The sequence below is a fragment of the Berghia stephanieae genome, chromosome 1 (genome assembly GCF_034508935.2).
Source record: "Berghia stephanieae isolate SIO BIC M18660-M18661 chromosome 1, UCSD_Bste_1.3, whole genome shotgun sequence".
In the NCBI taxonomy this organism is placed as follows: domain Eukaryota; kingdom Metazoa; phylum Mollusca; class Gastropoda; order Nudibranchia; family Aeolidiidae; genus Berghia; species Berghia stephanieae.
The window spans coordinates 87,595,753-87,611,360 of NC_088360.1; the positions used below are offsets into that span (position 1 = coordinate 87,595,753).

The 15,608-nt window shown below is 36.7% G+C and overlaps 1 protein-coding gene across 1 annotated transcript; it reads right to left on the bottom strand.

The window, feature by feature from the left end:
- Window positions 1-5: 5 nt before the first annotated feature.
- Window positions 6-15,533, bottom strand: LOC144960485 (protein FAM161B-like). Its single transcript, XM_078893626.1, has 5 exons — window positions 13,860-15,533; window positions 11,893-11,968; window positions 3,713-3,877; window positions 3,141-3,240; window positions 6-2,746 (listed from the first exon to the last, which is right to left on the bottom strand). The coding sequence occupies exons 1-5, from the start codon at window positions 15,526-15,528 to the stop codon at window positions 2,504-2,506; spliced, it is 2,253 nt and encodes a 750-aa protein (XP_078749752.1). The 5' UTR covers window positions 15,529-15,533; the 3' UTR covers window positions 6-2,503.
- Window positions 15,534-15,608: the final 75 nt, after the last annotated feature.

Consider the following 15,608-nt stretch of genomic DNA (forward strand, 5'->3'; position numbering starts at 1 on the left):
AGGTGACCTGAACTAAATCAATGTTTATTATTTTATTTATAAATATATATGCAAGTAATAATAAATTGAGAATCCTAAAATCTAAGAACTGAACAAAACAAAAAATTTCTTTAATATCTAAGTTTGTTCATAATAAGCTTAATTAATATTAATATGGTAATTTATAATACATGGTAAATCAAAAGAAATATTTGTCCCTTGAAAAAAACTATATATTTTATTTTAAAAAGAAGAAAGATAAAAAGATGCAATTCATCTTTAACTACCAAGTGCGTATTGGGATTCTTTCTCTCACAAATCAACTGTATGCAATTATTTATTGATAGGAATTAATTACTAAAGTGCTGGATTCACGCATACTTTTATTACTGATAATTCACAATCCATGTCAAATCTCTATGACTGGAAAAGTTTACTTTTGCAAAATTAGAGGAAATGAAGTTACAATAAGGCAGTGATAAGTGAGAATAATTAGTGCAATTTTGTGAGCGCCAGTTAATAAAAATTGATTGAACTTTGATTGTAATGAATTATATGTTTAAGATCCCATTCCCTCCATGAAAGCTCAAAACAAAACCAAGAAAAAAAAAGTAAATTTATAAAATAAATGAAATATAAAGCAAGATAAAAACCCAAAAGACCTAATGTCTGACAAAATCGCTGATTTTTTAAAATATTCATACAGTTGTGTCCAGTTCAAAGTTATGAGCTATGCTGGTGAATGAATCTTGAAAAAACAAGCTGCTTGACTAGTCTTAGTGTGTAGTCTCGTTTTGATGCCGTTTTATTGATCTAGTTACTTTGCTACCTCAAGGTTTCCACCAAGCAAGCAAAAGGCCAGAATAATTGTTCTTTGTAAAAATAAGTTCTTAGTCTAGAAACGGGAACAACTGAATTATTTTAGGTATATTCAGCCAACAAGGAAGCAAAAGGCCAGAATAATATTCTTCGATAAATGAGTAGCTTACTTTCAAAACGTCCTAAGTCACATCCACAAAGGAAATGAGTTAACAATCTCAAGCTATCTTTTGGACCCCATAGAATAACTAGAGAAAATTTGGAATTCCAAAACACTCGGGGTCTTGTTCTATGAGGCACACAAGACAAGAATTCTCCTCTTTAAGTCGATGAATAAATGACAACAAATTGCGGTTCTCTTTGAATGATGAAAATGGGACTTCGCATATTTTGAAAGTCAACTACTCAAATGAGCTCTTACTCTTAGTCTAGAAACAAGCAATTTAGTTAAATAGCAATGTTTTACCATTGTTAGAGACTCACATCATACTAAAAGAAAGTATACGTCCAAAACTAAAGTACATACAATATTTTCATAAATTATTCTGAAGTTTTATTGTCTGAATCGATTGTAAATTATATTGTTTGTATTCTCATTGTGGTAGTTGAACACTCCAACAGGTAAAAAATTTTCAATCTCGTAACCATGAAAAAAATATTTATGATTAGCTAGATTATATCAATGTTAAACAGTGATTATCACAGAATAACAATCATAAGCATTATAAGGTCTTTACAATTTTCAAGTAAAATGTTACACCTTTTCAGTGGCCACATTCTAACAACACTTATAATGTCCAAGGGGACCGGGAGAACAAAAATAAAACATGCTGGTTTACGCTGATTTTAAGTCCAGCAAGCAATAAAACAACTGATACATTTACAAGTTAATTTTAGATAAACCCACTCATTCCAATGGGGTCATTTCTACAGCAATATTTTTATTAAGTTAATCAAACTTGAACTGAGAATAAAAAATCCAATGATTGCATAAATTAGGAAAATACTGTGACGTTTTAGTTATTTATTTAACTTAACTATGCTGAAAATTATATTGTAAAAATGCCTGCTCCCCAGTTTATCACAAAAGATACTGACACAATATTCATAAAGATTAAAACATTGGTAAAGTGTATAAATATATTGATTACATCAAATGATACAATGTATAAGTAAGCAATGGAATGACTATCAGAATACAAATAAAAATAATAAAGAGTTTTGATTGTGGTTAGAGCCAATATATTATTTAAAGAATGACATGCCAAGATCACAATAATGTACATTAAAGACCATATAAGCAACCTTAAAAATTGTATGTATATACATATATATAACATACATATTTCTAAACTCCAAAAATCCAGTAAGTTCTGCAAAGTCAGAAATTAGTAACAGGAAAGTTGAGTATAAAAATGACGCCGTTGGATCAATTAGCAAAAGTAATCTAAATATCTTCCTTATCTAAATATAGTTATGAATAAATGCAGAGGATGATAGGGTAAGGCAGATTTGTGAGATTTATGCAATAAGGTAAGTTAACTATGTACAAAATCTCAAGAAATCAGATGAGAGCAGAAAAAAAAAACAACCCCCCATCCCCAAAACAGATGACTTTTTTTTTACTTACTTCAATTTATACCAAGAATAAACATTTTTTGGGAAGTTGACTGATTTGACGTTCAAAGCAACCATTTTTTTTCTCTTAGTATTCATCATCTTCCTCAGCACTATATTCTCGTTCTGAGTCTGCCTTGGTGTATGTCATGTCTGCACTTCCTGCATAAAGATCTTCATTTGAACCTGACCTGTACCCATCTCCTGACCTGTACCCATCTCCACTTCTAATACTAGATGCTCTGTGACTGTTTATGATTTCTGTCTCGTTCAGTCCCACATCTCTCATCGTGGACTTGAACTTTCTCTCGGCTTCTTTTTTCGCATTTTCCTGGAATAATAAAATATAAAATTTGTAAAATTATGAGAGTGGTATTTTGAGGAAAATTCTTATTAGTCCCCCCCTCCTCCTCCTCCTCCTCCTCCTCCTTCTTCTTCTTCTTCTTCTTCTTCTTCTTCTTCTTCTTCTTCTTCTTCTTCTTCTTCTTCTTCTTCTTCTTCTTCTTCTTCTTTCTTCTTCTATCAGCTAATCAAACAAACTGATAATTTCTAATATTGTGGATGTATTAAAAAAATATAAAAATGGCTTATTTTTACCTGGCCAGAATTTTACTAAGAATCTAAAAATCTTTATCAACTACTGTATTTAGTCCTTATAAAATAATAAAGACGAAAACCAGAATAATAGTTTTTGACATTGTACTCTAATTCCTTAATATGCTTACTTTCATGAACTTTTCTACCAGCAATGGAGAAGACTCGACTCGGGCTTTCATTTCATCTAAATCTCTTTGATATGCCTCTTGTCTTTCTCGATCTTCTTGTCTGTATGAGTTATCATAAACGAATACAAAATAATAAATAAAATTTGCACATAGTAGAATCAAACTTTATGACTGATTTTAAAGTAAAATGTTATTCACAGCACAGGAATTGGAATGAGAAAAAGTGAACAGAAAACATGAAGCAGCGTGGAATAAAACGACTTTGTTATTTAAATTTGTGTAAGTTGATTCACTTTACTAAGGCTATTATTACATTAAATAGGACTTGGTTTTGCATTTACGTCTCATTTAAATATTTTAAAAGATGGTTGTCACAATCACTATGGAACCACATTTTTTATTTTTGAAATTTCCTTAATTTAAACAGTGGCCTCTGTCCCAGAGCATGTTGGCAGGTGACAAGAAAAATATATCATTTCATAAATAAATGTTATTTTCAAACTATTGACTTCTGTTTTTAGGTGTCCTTCGAATGATGAAGCATAAAATTTTGCCAAAAGCTCATCACTTACTTAATTCTTTTCAATCTGGCAGCTATGGATTCCTTAGGCCTCGGAACATCATCACTGACTGTTCTTTCATTCAAATATCGCCTCAGCTTGGCCTCCCTGGCTCTCCTTCTGATCTCAGCTTCTTCATCTTGTGCCTGACGACTTTCCATCCTCTCCTTCTCTTTCCTGAAGAAAAAATATGAATTTAAATACAGTATAGCAAAAACAGATATCAACATATATAACTTTATCAAAATGCTGTGAAAATATCTTTTAAAAATAAAAATGATCTTCTCTAATGCAGTTCAAATTTAGAGCTTCAGAAATTTCACAATAATTGAATTACAGGACTTAGGAACTCTAACCGTACAATGCCATGTGCCTTAATTTATTTATTTCTTTAGCTTAAATTAAAGCCCAACCCCTCCCCTACCCTTGTGACCAACAGCAAACAATTTAAAACGGCTTGATAAAAACCGTTACATTATTTATGGCGTACCAGAGGTCTTGTAATACAGTATATTACAGTAAAAACCGGTTAAACCAAAAATGCGTGCAGCATGTAGTTTATAGGGGTATTAAAGTGTTTGAAAAGGTGAAGAATTCACAGAAACAAAGGCATGATATACTAATTTTCAAATAAAATGAAGTGTTCTACTGACCACAAATAATTAAATGTCAATAAACGTCTGAACTATACAGTAGAACATGAAAGTAACGTACTCGGAAATAGCGAGTAAAATTTAAATCCCCGTTTTTTCCTCTTATTTGAGTCAATAAAATTAGCATGAAAGTAGCGAGTATGAAAAAGAGGTCAACTCGGAAATAACGAGCATTTCCTGCCCAGCCTAGGACTTCGAACGAAGTAAAGCAAAACAACAGACAAGGGCGATTTAAATATTTTTAGCCTAGCTTCTTTTCTTTTCTTATTTTTCGTTACGAGTAATATTACATAGTAGTAGTAGCCTAGTCTGTAGTAGTACATAGTAGGGGAAACACATTTATTGGGTGTGTGTGTTTGTGTGCGTGTGTGTGTATTGGGGGTGGGGGTCAATTATTCACCCAGTGCGGTGCCACGCGACACGCGAGGTAAGCACTGGCAGCCAAGATGTCAACACTTAGCAGTATCGGTCAGCGAGTAGCATTCGTTAACGAACGACACGATCAGCGAGAGAGGGGAGCGTGGAACCATCATTTTCAGTGGGTCAGTGATTGAGTGATGCTAGTGCTGGGTCGAGTTTGAAACGATCAAATCGAGCGGGTTTTCGATCGAGTCCTCTAAAATCGAGTCGGTTTCGGGCGGGTTTCGAGTCAGTGACGTCATCGAGCAGTGATTCGTTTGAAAAAAAAAAACACGAGCAACTCGTTTGCCACAGGAAACTTCACATACCCCTCCCTCTCTTATGTCTGTGGCTGGCTTGACTGCAGCTGGTTATGATGGGGGCTGCCAGATGGCCAAATTCAAAATTGGTTACTAAGAAACGCTTTTCTATTATTATTCATTTAAAAAAAAAATCTTTTATTTAAAAAAATGAAAAGATAAGTTTATCCAACTGTAGTCGATTGTTTTGTTAATCAAAACAAATGAGTTTTTCAAGGGAGTCAGAATGCTTGTGGTGTTGGGCTATTTGGGGTCTATTTGACTACTTGGGCAAGAAGAAATCTGGCTGTCTGGCAGCCTTGATTATGATCGTTCGTCGCATCACACACACATACACACACACACACCACACACACACACACACACACACACACACACACGCCATCAAACAGTTGTTGATGGTGAAGGGTTGAGACCCCCCCCCCCCCCTCCCACCACCATCATCCCGCTGTCACCTTAACATTTCATATTTATGTCGCGCCAAAAGTTGTCGGCCGCCCCCACCTCCCATAATTTGTCACTGGTCGTCATCGCCTCTTGTGTGTGCGGGAAAGGTCGTGCCTTTCATTTCATTATTTGAAAAATAAATGAACAAGAATGGTGTGTTTTTATTAGGTAGGTAGATAATAATAATATTTAGCAGGTTCCACACCCAGACACACACGGATTGCCCGGACACGATGATAACGATGCCGACGACAATGGATGACGATGATGATGATGATGATGATGATTATCGTGTTTCTGTTTAAAAAATGAAATACTTTAGCAGGTTCCACCCCCACCCCCCACACGGATAGACCGGACCCGAAGATGATGATTGTGGTTTTGCTGGCTGTTACGGCTGTGATGAGGATGATGATAATGATGATGATGATGATGATGACGATGGCGCAGATGGTGATTATTTGTTCGGTCGCTCAGTGGTACGGTGTCTCTTGTCACAAAATCAAGCCTTGTCAATGGCCGGATGAGTGACAGTGATTGTTGAAAATTGTGATCCAGACGTTAAGTCCGTGTGTCAGGCACTTGACTCAGGTGTGAATGTATTCTTATCTTATAAGCAATGACGGGTATTGTAAAGAGCTTTAATACAAAAAGACTCCAAACAGCGATCGGTGCCTACTGTACGAAATGGATGTATGGTCGATATGGCGTGCCGGAGGAATAAATTAAATAAAATATTGTGAAGTTCATTGAGCATGGTAAATCCTTGGAAATGCGCTTTGAACTAATACACCTGCTAGACAACTCCGATTCCAATATAAACGACTGATTAATATTCCCATATATAAACTATAGTTAGCTGAAAATCTTTCTTTGTCGGGACTCCAAAAGTATGGAACGAATTAGACAAAGAAATCAAAGGGTCTTTTAGGAGCACTGATTGATTTTAGATTGATTATTACATTGAAATGTGTTGATATTTATTTTATCCATTATTATTAGGGTGGTGGTGGTGGTGGTGATGATGATGATCCCGCTGATATGATGGTGATGATAAATAAATTAAACATAATTCCCTTTATTCATCCCATAGGGGAGATTCGTCTTTCGGGTCTATTCTAAGGGAAGACTGGAATAACCCAAGCGATAGCCGCAGTGCAGCGCCGCAAATTTAGTTAGGGCAAGGTGACTTGCTCAAGACCACTCAGCGGCGGGTGATCGAACTCGGTACCTTTCGGGTGCCAACCAAAGACCGTACCGCTGCCCCTGATGATGATGATGATGATGAAGATGATGATGATGATGGGAACTAACAAAGAATACACAGGCATCTAAAATTGAAACATTCCATATTCAAAGCTAATGTTTTACTTTAAAAAATTGAGCTTTACAATACCCACTAAATGTGATCAAAGCGCTTTGTAAAGGGGTCCCCGGTCAACAGCAACATTTAATATGTAGGACGGGACATGCCGCCTGTTAGGCGATATTACAATTTTTCAGACAAAGACAACGCTGTTAACGGCCAGGTACTCATTTTACACCTGAGTACGGTGAGAGAATGTGAGTAAAGAGCCTTGTCCAAAGACTCAACTATGCACCGAGCGCGAGGCTCGAACCCAGGACTTTCCGATCCCAAAGCGGGTGTCATACCACTAGACCATTATAATGCACGAGAGCCATGGTCGACTAGAGTACTACCTATAGTTACGTCATGACTAGACCACATAGCCGCACTACTGTAGGAGTGTTCATTGATAGAGGGATGCGTGTGTGTCATAGAAATAGCCTTAGTGTGTGTGTGTGTGTGTGTGTGTGTGTATGTGTGTGTGTGTGTGTGATAGTCAAACTTTAGTAGGTTTAATGAAGTCTTGTCACACACGCGTGATACACCTATACGAATTTCCCTGCCACTGCCACCCAGACACACTAACATCTGACAAGGAGTGAGGGCTGTGGAAGAACCACAGACTACCGTGTGCAAACATTGGCGATTGGTATCGGATGGCAAACTGTGATCGTTTGAATTTGAAATGATTCGAAACACTCGTTACCCCTCCGCTCGCTCGAATCCTGATCGTCTCAAGCTCGTCTCACGTGTCAAGATCGTCTCAAGCTCACAACCCGCTTGATCGTTTTACGATCGAGTGATCGTTTTACTAACTCGCTCTTCCGGCATTGAGATCGAGCACTGACTCGTGGCTTGGCGCTCGGTCGTCGATCGAGTAAAAGCGATCAAATAACCCAACACTAAGTGATGCGCTTGCTTACCTCATCAAACATGCCAAGTGCATACAAACACTCACGCGCGCGCACACACACACACACACACACACACACACACACACACACACACACGAAATCTTGATGGAAATGGAAGGGGTGGATCAACTTCAACCTGTGGCCATCTAGTAGGGGGAATTAGGCCCAAAAAACCCTTGAATTGTGCAAACAGGGTTGAAAGCATGAAAATCACATATGTTGTAGAATATGAAAAATCCTATAATTTATGATATAGAACCACTCTGGGAGATCAGTATTAGTTGAGATACAAGGTTTTTAAGATTAGAAAATTTTGAAATGGACGACAATAATTTCTTTCATTTTTAGTGTGTAAACATTCGAGGCAAGCCGACCAAAGGTTGTTTTACGTCATCCTTTGGATTCCCATTGGTGACTATTTTTAGCGTCGAAGCGGAAGTTTTCCTTTCCCTTTACTTTCGATTCACGAACCATTCAAATTATTTAATCGTAAATATTATTCAATTTCACTTGTTTTAAAGGACGTCTAGCGAGCAATATTCTATAATATGAAATTTTCTGCATCTGATTTAATAAGTATAATCAATTGCTCTAAACAGACGGGAAGACGAGCAGAGGGGTAGACAAAACAGACTAGCAGAACACAGCTCAATAAATGCCGATAACCGGTGTTGACAAAGGACAGTGCTCTTTCTCCCCTCCTCCTGTTTTCTTTTCTTTCCAAAAAAATGATATAATCATTTTACGTGAGTTAAAACCTATTTCGGTCAAACTTGATGACAGTAAAGAGTCAGCATACCACTTACATTGCTATAATTATCATCATTATCATCATCATCAACCACTATGATGCTGTATTGTGGCAAGTTATTTACTTTACGTTATTTACCGCAAAGGGACAATGGGAGAATGTTCTATTTTTACTATTGTGTCCTTATGTAAGGCACTGCACACATTTTGCCTGATGATGAGGGGTCTTTAACAGAAAGAACGAAAGAGAGAGAGAGAGAGAGAGAGAGAGAGAGAGAGAGAGAGAGAGAGAGAGAGAGAGAGAGAGTTATGAAAGAATATTGCAAATGCCTAATAAAGGAATGTGTTTGCATGATTTCAGATACACATACAATAGCAAAAAGAACTGCTCCCAGAGACTGGGACAAGTGTTTGATATGCCAACAAGATAACACAGACCGTTTATAATGTCCCTCTAAGTCGAGGATGTATGACAAAGGGCAAGGCTATGAAACTCTTTTTGAAGATTTAACACAATTTAATTCTTTGGTTTGTGATGAAAACAAGTTGGATGTATCTATTTTTTTAATTCATCAGAAATAATTGAGATTATTGAAAGCTTAAAACAAAATAATGCTAAGTGGCATAAGTATTGTCGTGTAAAATTTAATGCCAACAAAATTAGGCGATTAGAATTAAAGAAATCTAAAAGAATTGCCCTACAAGAATTCCAAACTTCGTCATTTGACTTGGAGGAGTCACCGAATGAATATATTTCGCAACCCACGAGAATAATGAGACAACGTTCAAAATTAGAGATTGGCTATAATAAACAAACGTGCTTTTTTGTAAACTCGTGGAATCGGGAGTACTCCATTCTGTACTGGCAACAGATATGGAAGAAAATATTCGTGAAATAGCGTTATCTATAAAAGATTCTGATATGTTGTCATTTATTGCCGGAGGAGATTTAGTCGTTCAGGAGGCACACTACCGCCCTATACCATAAAATTTGTCATGCACGATACTTAAAAAAACAAGCTTGAAAAGATGTCACTGCTGATGATAATCATGATGTCACAGTTCTTGAAAGAATTCGAGCTTTTTCTAACATATCTTTTATAGAAGAGAACCCTGCAACAAATGTGACGATCGACATGAACCACTGTGGAGCTTATTTCCAGAATTGTCAAAAGTGTCCCAAAACTTATCAAATGATCATGTAAGAGAGAATGTATCGGCACCCGATGCAAGTGTTTAAGGTCCGGATTGCCTTGCACGGACTTGTGTAGATGCGGGGGGGGGGGGGTGTGTGTAGGAGGGGGGGGGGGTGTTAGGTCAGTACACTAATGAGTAAAATCTCTCTCTCTCTCTCTCTCTCTCTCTCTCTCTCTCTCTCTCTCTCTCTCTCTCTCTCCGTCTCTCTCTCTCTCTCTTTCTCTCTCTCCGTCTCTCCCGCTCACTCCCTCTCCCCTCTCTCTATTTTATCTACTAGTTAGGTTAGTACAGTAATGAGTAAAATTCTCTCTCTCTCTCTCTCTCTCTCTCTCTCTCTCTCTCTCTCTCTCTCTCTCTCTCTCTCTCTCTCTCTCTCTCTCTCTCTCTTTCTCTCTCTCTCTCACTCCCTCTCCCCCCTCTCCCGCTTTTATCTACTAGTTACAACACGAAATAACCATCAGTTAGCTACCGTAAATGGTGCCCGTGTATTTAAAGTTTTAGAACGCACTGTATTGTCGTGGTTATTTCCTCAAATAAGTAATGCTATATAGGAAAAAATAAAAGTGCTAAAAACGCACTGTTATGATAAATTGCCAGAGTGGTTCTATATCCGGTGTTATTTATACGGGTCTTAGCTACCTATATGCCAATTTTCAGGATTTCAACCCCAAGGTGCACGGTTTTAGACTAATTTTCCCTAATACAATGAATATGAAGAAAATATAGATTTTTACGCAGTTATTTCCCTTGTTTAATATAGCTGTAATAGGTAAAATCTAAGGCATTAAACCGATACGTTATGATTGATTGCCAGAGTGGTTCTATATCAGATGTTTTTTCTATGGGTCTTAGCAACCTGTATGTAAATTTTCATGCTTTCAACCCGAATTTGCACGGTTTTAGCCTAATTCCCCCTACTAATCATTACGTAGTTAACGAAGGTCGTATCCAACCCCGCCCTCACCCCACTTTATCCACACACAGTCATTTGCACGCACGCGCGGCACACACGCACAAACACACACACACACCCACACACATTGTCTTTCCATATTTTTGTACGGCCGAGTGACCTTTCCTGGCAACTCGGGAATAGCGAGAACTCGGAAATAGCGAGTAATCAGGAGTGGACCCGTCGAACTCGCTATTTCCGAGTTCTACTGTACCAACAAAATAAACATAGATAAAGAGCTTTCACTGCAAAAATAAGAAAAACAGTCAACCTTGTGCCGTATAATGACTAATGATTTTGCAAACATAAACATAATGTAATTTTCATAAAAGATCAATAGAAGCAGTCTCAGTTATCTTATTTTTACCCGGGCCAGAATGGGACCCCACTGAGGGATGAAAGAGTCACTAAGGGATGAAAGAGTCACTGAGGGATGAAAGAGTGAATGGACAGGTATCAATTCCTTGGCCCAAAGGAGTGATCTGCTGTGTAAGGGGAAAGCTCCCAGAGTAACAGTACAGCGAGAATAGACATTGTGCAGAAAAAAATAAACTGATATTCTGATATTTAGGAACCCATGAGGTATGCCAGATTTAACAACGTGTGCTTGTAAATAGGGAAATGTCAGAAAGGTTATTGATGTTACACAGCAGGGTAATAACAACGAAGATAAAATTTTCTATTTATGTCATGGTTACCCTTGAGTCTCATTAATTAAGTTTAAGCAAATACAGTCGTTTAAATAAACAAAGAACCAAAATCAATACGAAGACAAACATTCACAAATAATGACAAGATATAAGCACATAACCCGACATACTACAGTCACATTTTTGTAAATTTATAAAACTGTAGGGAAGCTGATATTATTTTCCAACTTAACATTCAGAAATATCTGATTATTTACAATTTATGCCTATAACTTTTGTTGATGGAGAAAACTGAGAAGGTTGTTTTTTTTAAATTCAATGATAGAAATATAAATCAATTTTTTAAGATATTTCAGGACAAATTCATTGAACACAGAATCCTCGAATAAACAAAGCAATTATTTGACCCCTACCTCTATATCACCTACCCCACTCCCAAATGGCAAAATTTCTAAAATCTTACACAAAATGAAAAAGGATATTCATATGTTTGTCAATTTTTAAATATGTTACAATATTGGTTTTGTTTTTCTGTAATAATGTAAACTAAAATGTAACTTACTTCACTTTAATATTCCTGAGATCTGCTGCCTTTGTTGAAATAGTAGGAATAGAATCCATTGAGGTTGATAATGCACCTAACAGATGAAGAAGAAATTATGATTGCTAGAAAATCAATGATATCTTAATCAGAGGAGAGTTTTATGAAGGTTCACATCAATATCGAATAAATACACAAATTAAATATATCAATATGGTATTAAATATAATATTGTGCAAAAGTTTCTAGCCCTGCTTTAGTAGTGGATTATAGTTACTGGACTCAGCTAGAATGATAATCTAGAATTTAACATGTGATTAATAATTCTGTAAACAATTTAAAAGGGCTTGATAAAAACCGTTATATTATTTATGAGGTATCAGGGGTCTTGTGATAAAGTATATTACAGTAAAAACCAGTTAAACCAAAAATGTCTAAACCGAAAGGAAATCAAAATGTTGTCATTTTCCCCTCTTTGTTTCTGTTACCCTAGTATCGATAAAAGGAAAGCCAAATATCTTTAAACTGAAAAGAAATTGCAGAATAACTGAATAAACTAAGAAAAAAACTTCCCTATACAGCCGTTACAATGCTCTCTCCTGTAACAATTCAAGACTGCTCACACACCTCTGTTGAAACCCTCTTCACTTTGCCACCAACTCCTTCCCCCTTGTCCACACTAATCCACAATGCCTTATTCGTCTGTTGCCCCCCCCCCCCCCCTCCCAACCAATCCCACCTTGAACACACCAGTCCATTCTTACTTGATGGTGAGAACACAATGTGCTGGTTGAGAGCAGTAATGTTGTAACTCTGCAAAGATGATGTTGGAGTTATAACACTATTGCTCTCTTTGTCACCTTCTAGCACTACGTGGACCTCGTTTTTGGAGCACTACGTACAAACAATGCCTCCTGCCCCCCCCCCCCCCCCCACACACACACACACTCACACACATATACTCACACAAACACACTACACTACTTCAATCACAAAGTCATAAAGATGAACAATTTGGTGCGATGCATTGTGTGTGACAGTGGGATGAATGATACATTGATAGCAGTAGCATAAGAATACCCCTTGAAAATCATGATAGCCTTCTGAGGTATTCCTAAACCGGAATAGAAGAATACCCCTTGAATTTAGGTTTAACCAGTTTTTACTGTATATTGTCTAGCAACTGTGTCAAGCAATGTTGAGCATGGCAAGTGACTGGATGATTGACAAGATCACAATACTCTGACCTTAACAATGTATAGGTTAAGGCAATTAATGTCACTTGGATTCAGATGTCAATGACTACCTGACTTGGCAGTGATGGATATTGTAAGAGTAATAATTCATACTTCCGCCAGACCTCTTGTTGCTATGCCTGGCAATCTATTGACATGGATTCATTTTTTTTGTTACTATTATCTTATATTATGAGTATTGGGTTATTCTATCAACATACTGTGCTTACACATTTGAAAAGTACATCGGTAATCGTTTATTTTATTAAAACTAGTAGCATGAACATTTCAGGGGTTCTGGTTTTACTCTCTCAAATTAAAAAAACAAAACATTTTTGCTAATATTATCGACCAATACCGTAAGCTGACAAACATTACTGGAAGGGAGATTAATTTCACCATAAAAAGTCACTCTGAATACCAGCAAGTAATTTTTTTAAATTGAACATATATCTTGTACTGTATGAAATGAAAATTTGATTCCATAAAGGATCTTGGGGGTATATATGAAAAACTGTGATGCTCATTGACAAAGGTAAAATCAAGCTTATATACAATATAGAATAGAGGTGACAATTAAATACCCACATGTTTGTTTTGCCTGGATGCTTATCATTATAGTGAAGTAAATTAATTTCACTATAAAAATCACTCTAAATGACTAATCCGGATTTCTTTAAAGGTACTTAAGCTTCCTATAGATCAACTTTACAATATATTGATATGTCTAGATTGACAAATTAGAAAACTTACCCAAGTACTTCAAAGAACTACGTGGTGTCTCTCTTGAGCTTGAATATGGCCATCTATTCTCCTTTAATTGTTTCTCATCATTTTCAATGTCCTTCATTATTTTATCCCTACTTGACCTAATATAATTCGTTTCTAATTCAAAAGGCTGGACCACAGTTCCTTCTTTTGTTGATTTACGCTGGGATAATTCTCTGCGAAATTCTCTGTAAAGTGCGTCATAATCTGGAACAGTGTGCGCACTTTTTGGCCTGAGTTTCTTTGTAGAAAGTTTTGCCTTTCTTGCTTTTTCTTTGCGCTCTTGCTCCTTCAATTTTTCTCTTTCTGCCATATTTGGAGGAAGAGACGCTTCTCTAAGAAGTTCTTTTGATCGCATCTTTATCCTAATTTTTCTGAGCTCTTCATCCTCATTTAATTTTTCATCAACATCATGATTAAAAATATGCTTTGGAACAGGGTTTGCTTTGAAAACTGGTTTCTTTGATTTTTTGGGGGGCTTTTGTTGAGTAGTTAACATTTTTTGATGATGCTTCTCTTGTTCCCTTAATTCAAAATTGAATGGTTTCACTTGTGATTTCAGAAGCTCTTGGCTGATCTGCTTTACATATTTGCGTCTAGAATTATTTCTTTCCATTATTTCTTCATACAAAGGGACGTAAATGTGTGATGGTGCAGGTTGAGCTTTGAATTTTTTCTCACATTCGGCTTCTTCTTCTTTCTTCTTTTCTAATCTTCTGGCTTCCAGCTCCTGTTGAGCTGAAGTTTTCTTTGTTTCTTTCAATGAGTCACGGATTGACATCCTAAAAGGCTCGGGTACAGTAATTCTATGTCTCCATTCCTTTTTCTTGGGTTTGCTCTCATCCACTTTGTTAGACGTTTTTTTACGAGATGATGAAAAAGAATGTCTTCTTTGAAGAGGTTGTGAAATGTTAAAATCTTCCCACATGTTGTTAATTTTAGCACGCATATTATCATAATCATTGGTTAGAGTGTCTTTTGAGGTAATGATATAATTTTCAGAATCGTCTTGGTTTATATTCGAAGTAAAGAGGAGTTCTTTCCATCTGTCATCATCTAAGCTTTGAGATCTTTCAATTGGTGCAGAGCTTGGGCGCTGCATCTTCACTGATTGCTGAGATATTCTGGGAGTACCCTTGCTTGTAGTCGGGACATTTTTAAAGGCACTGTTTGTTTTACCTGGTGGGGGCTTCTTGGATAATGATGAATTTAGATCTGAATCTTGTATTTGACCATTGACGATCAACCCATCAACGCCAGGATCAATTTCCCTATCAACACCCGACTTGTCATACTGAAATAGTTCAGTTTGGCTATTTCGGGTCCCAGTAATAAACATTTGCTCTTTGTAAAGTCTCTCATATGCTTCTAACGTTTTCTTATTCTCAGCCTTTAGCTGTTGCAACTTGTCATAAAACTCCTCCTCCTTTGCCGCTTGTAGTTCATCAATCGATGACGTGAGCTTACCCTGTGCACATCTTTCATTATCGAAATATTCATTTGAACCATTGAAGTCTGTGAGGACATCGTTAAAATTAATTGATGTGCGCTCTTTTAAGGAAGCTGATAATCCTGTTTTTGGATTAATTGGATTTTTAATGCCCGAATTAGCCCAAACAGACAAACCGTGACTTGTTGACGCCATGGTTGCCATACACAAATAGGAACGGAGAGAATATTTACAAGAATAAAATTGACATTATTAATTTTTTAGAGGCTTTGAATATTCTTATA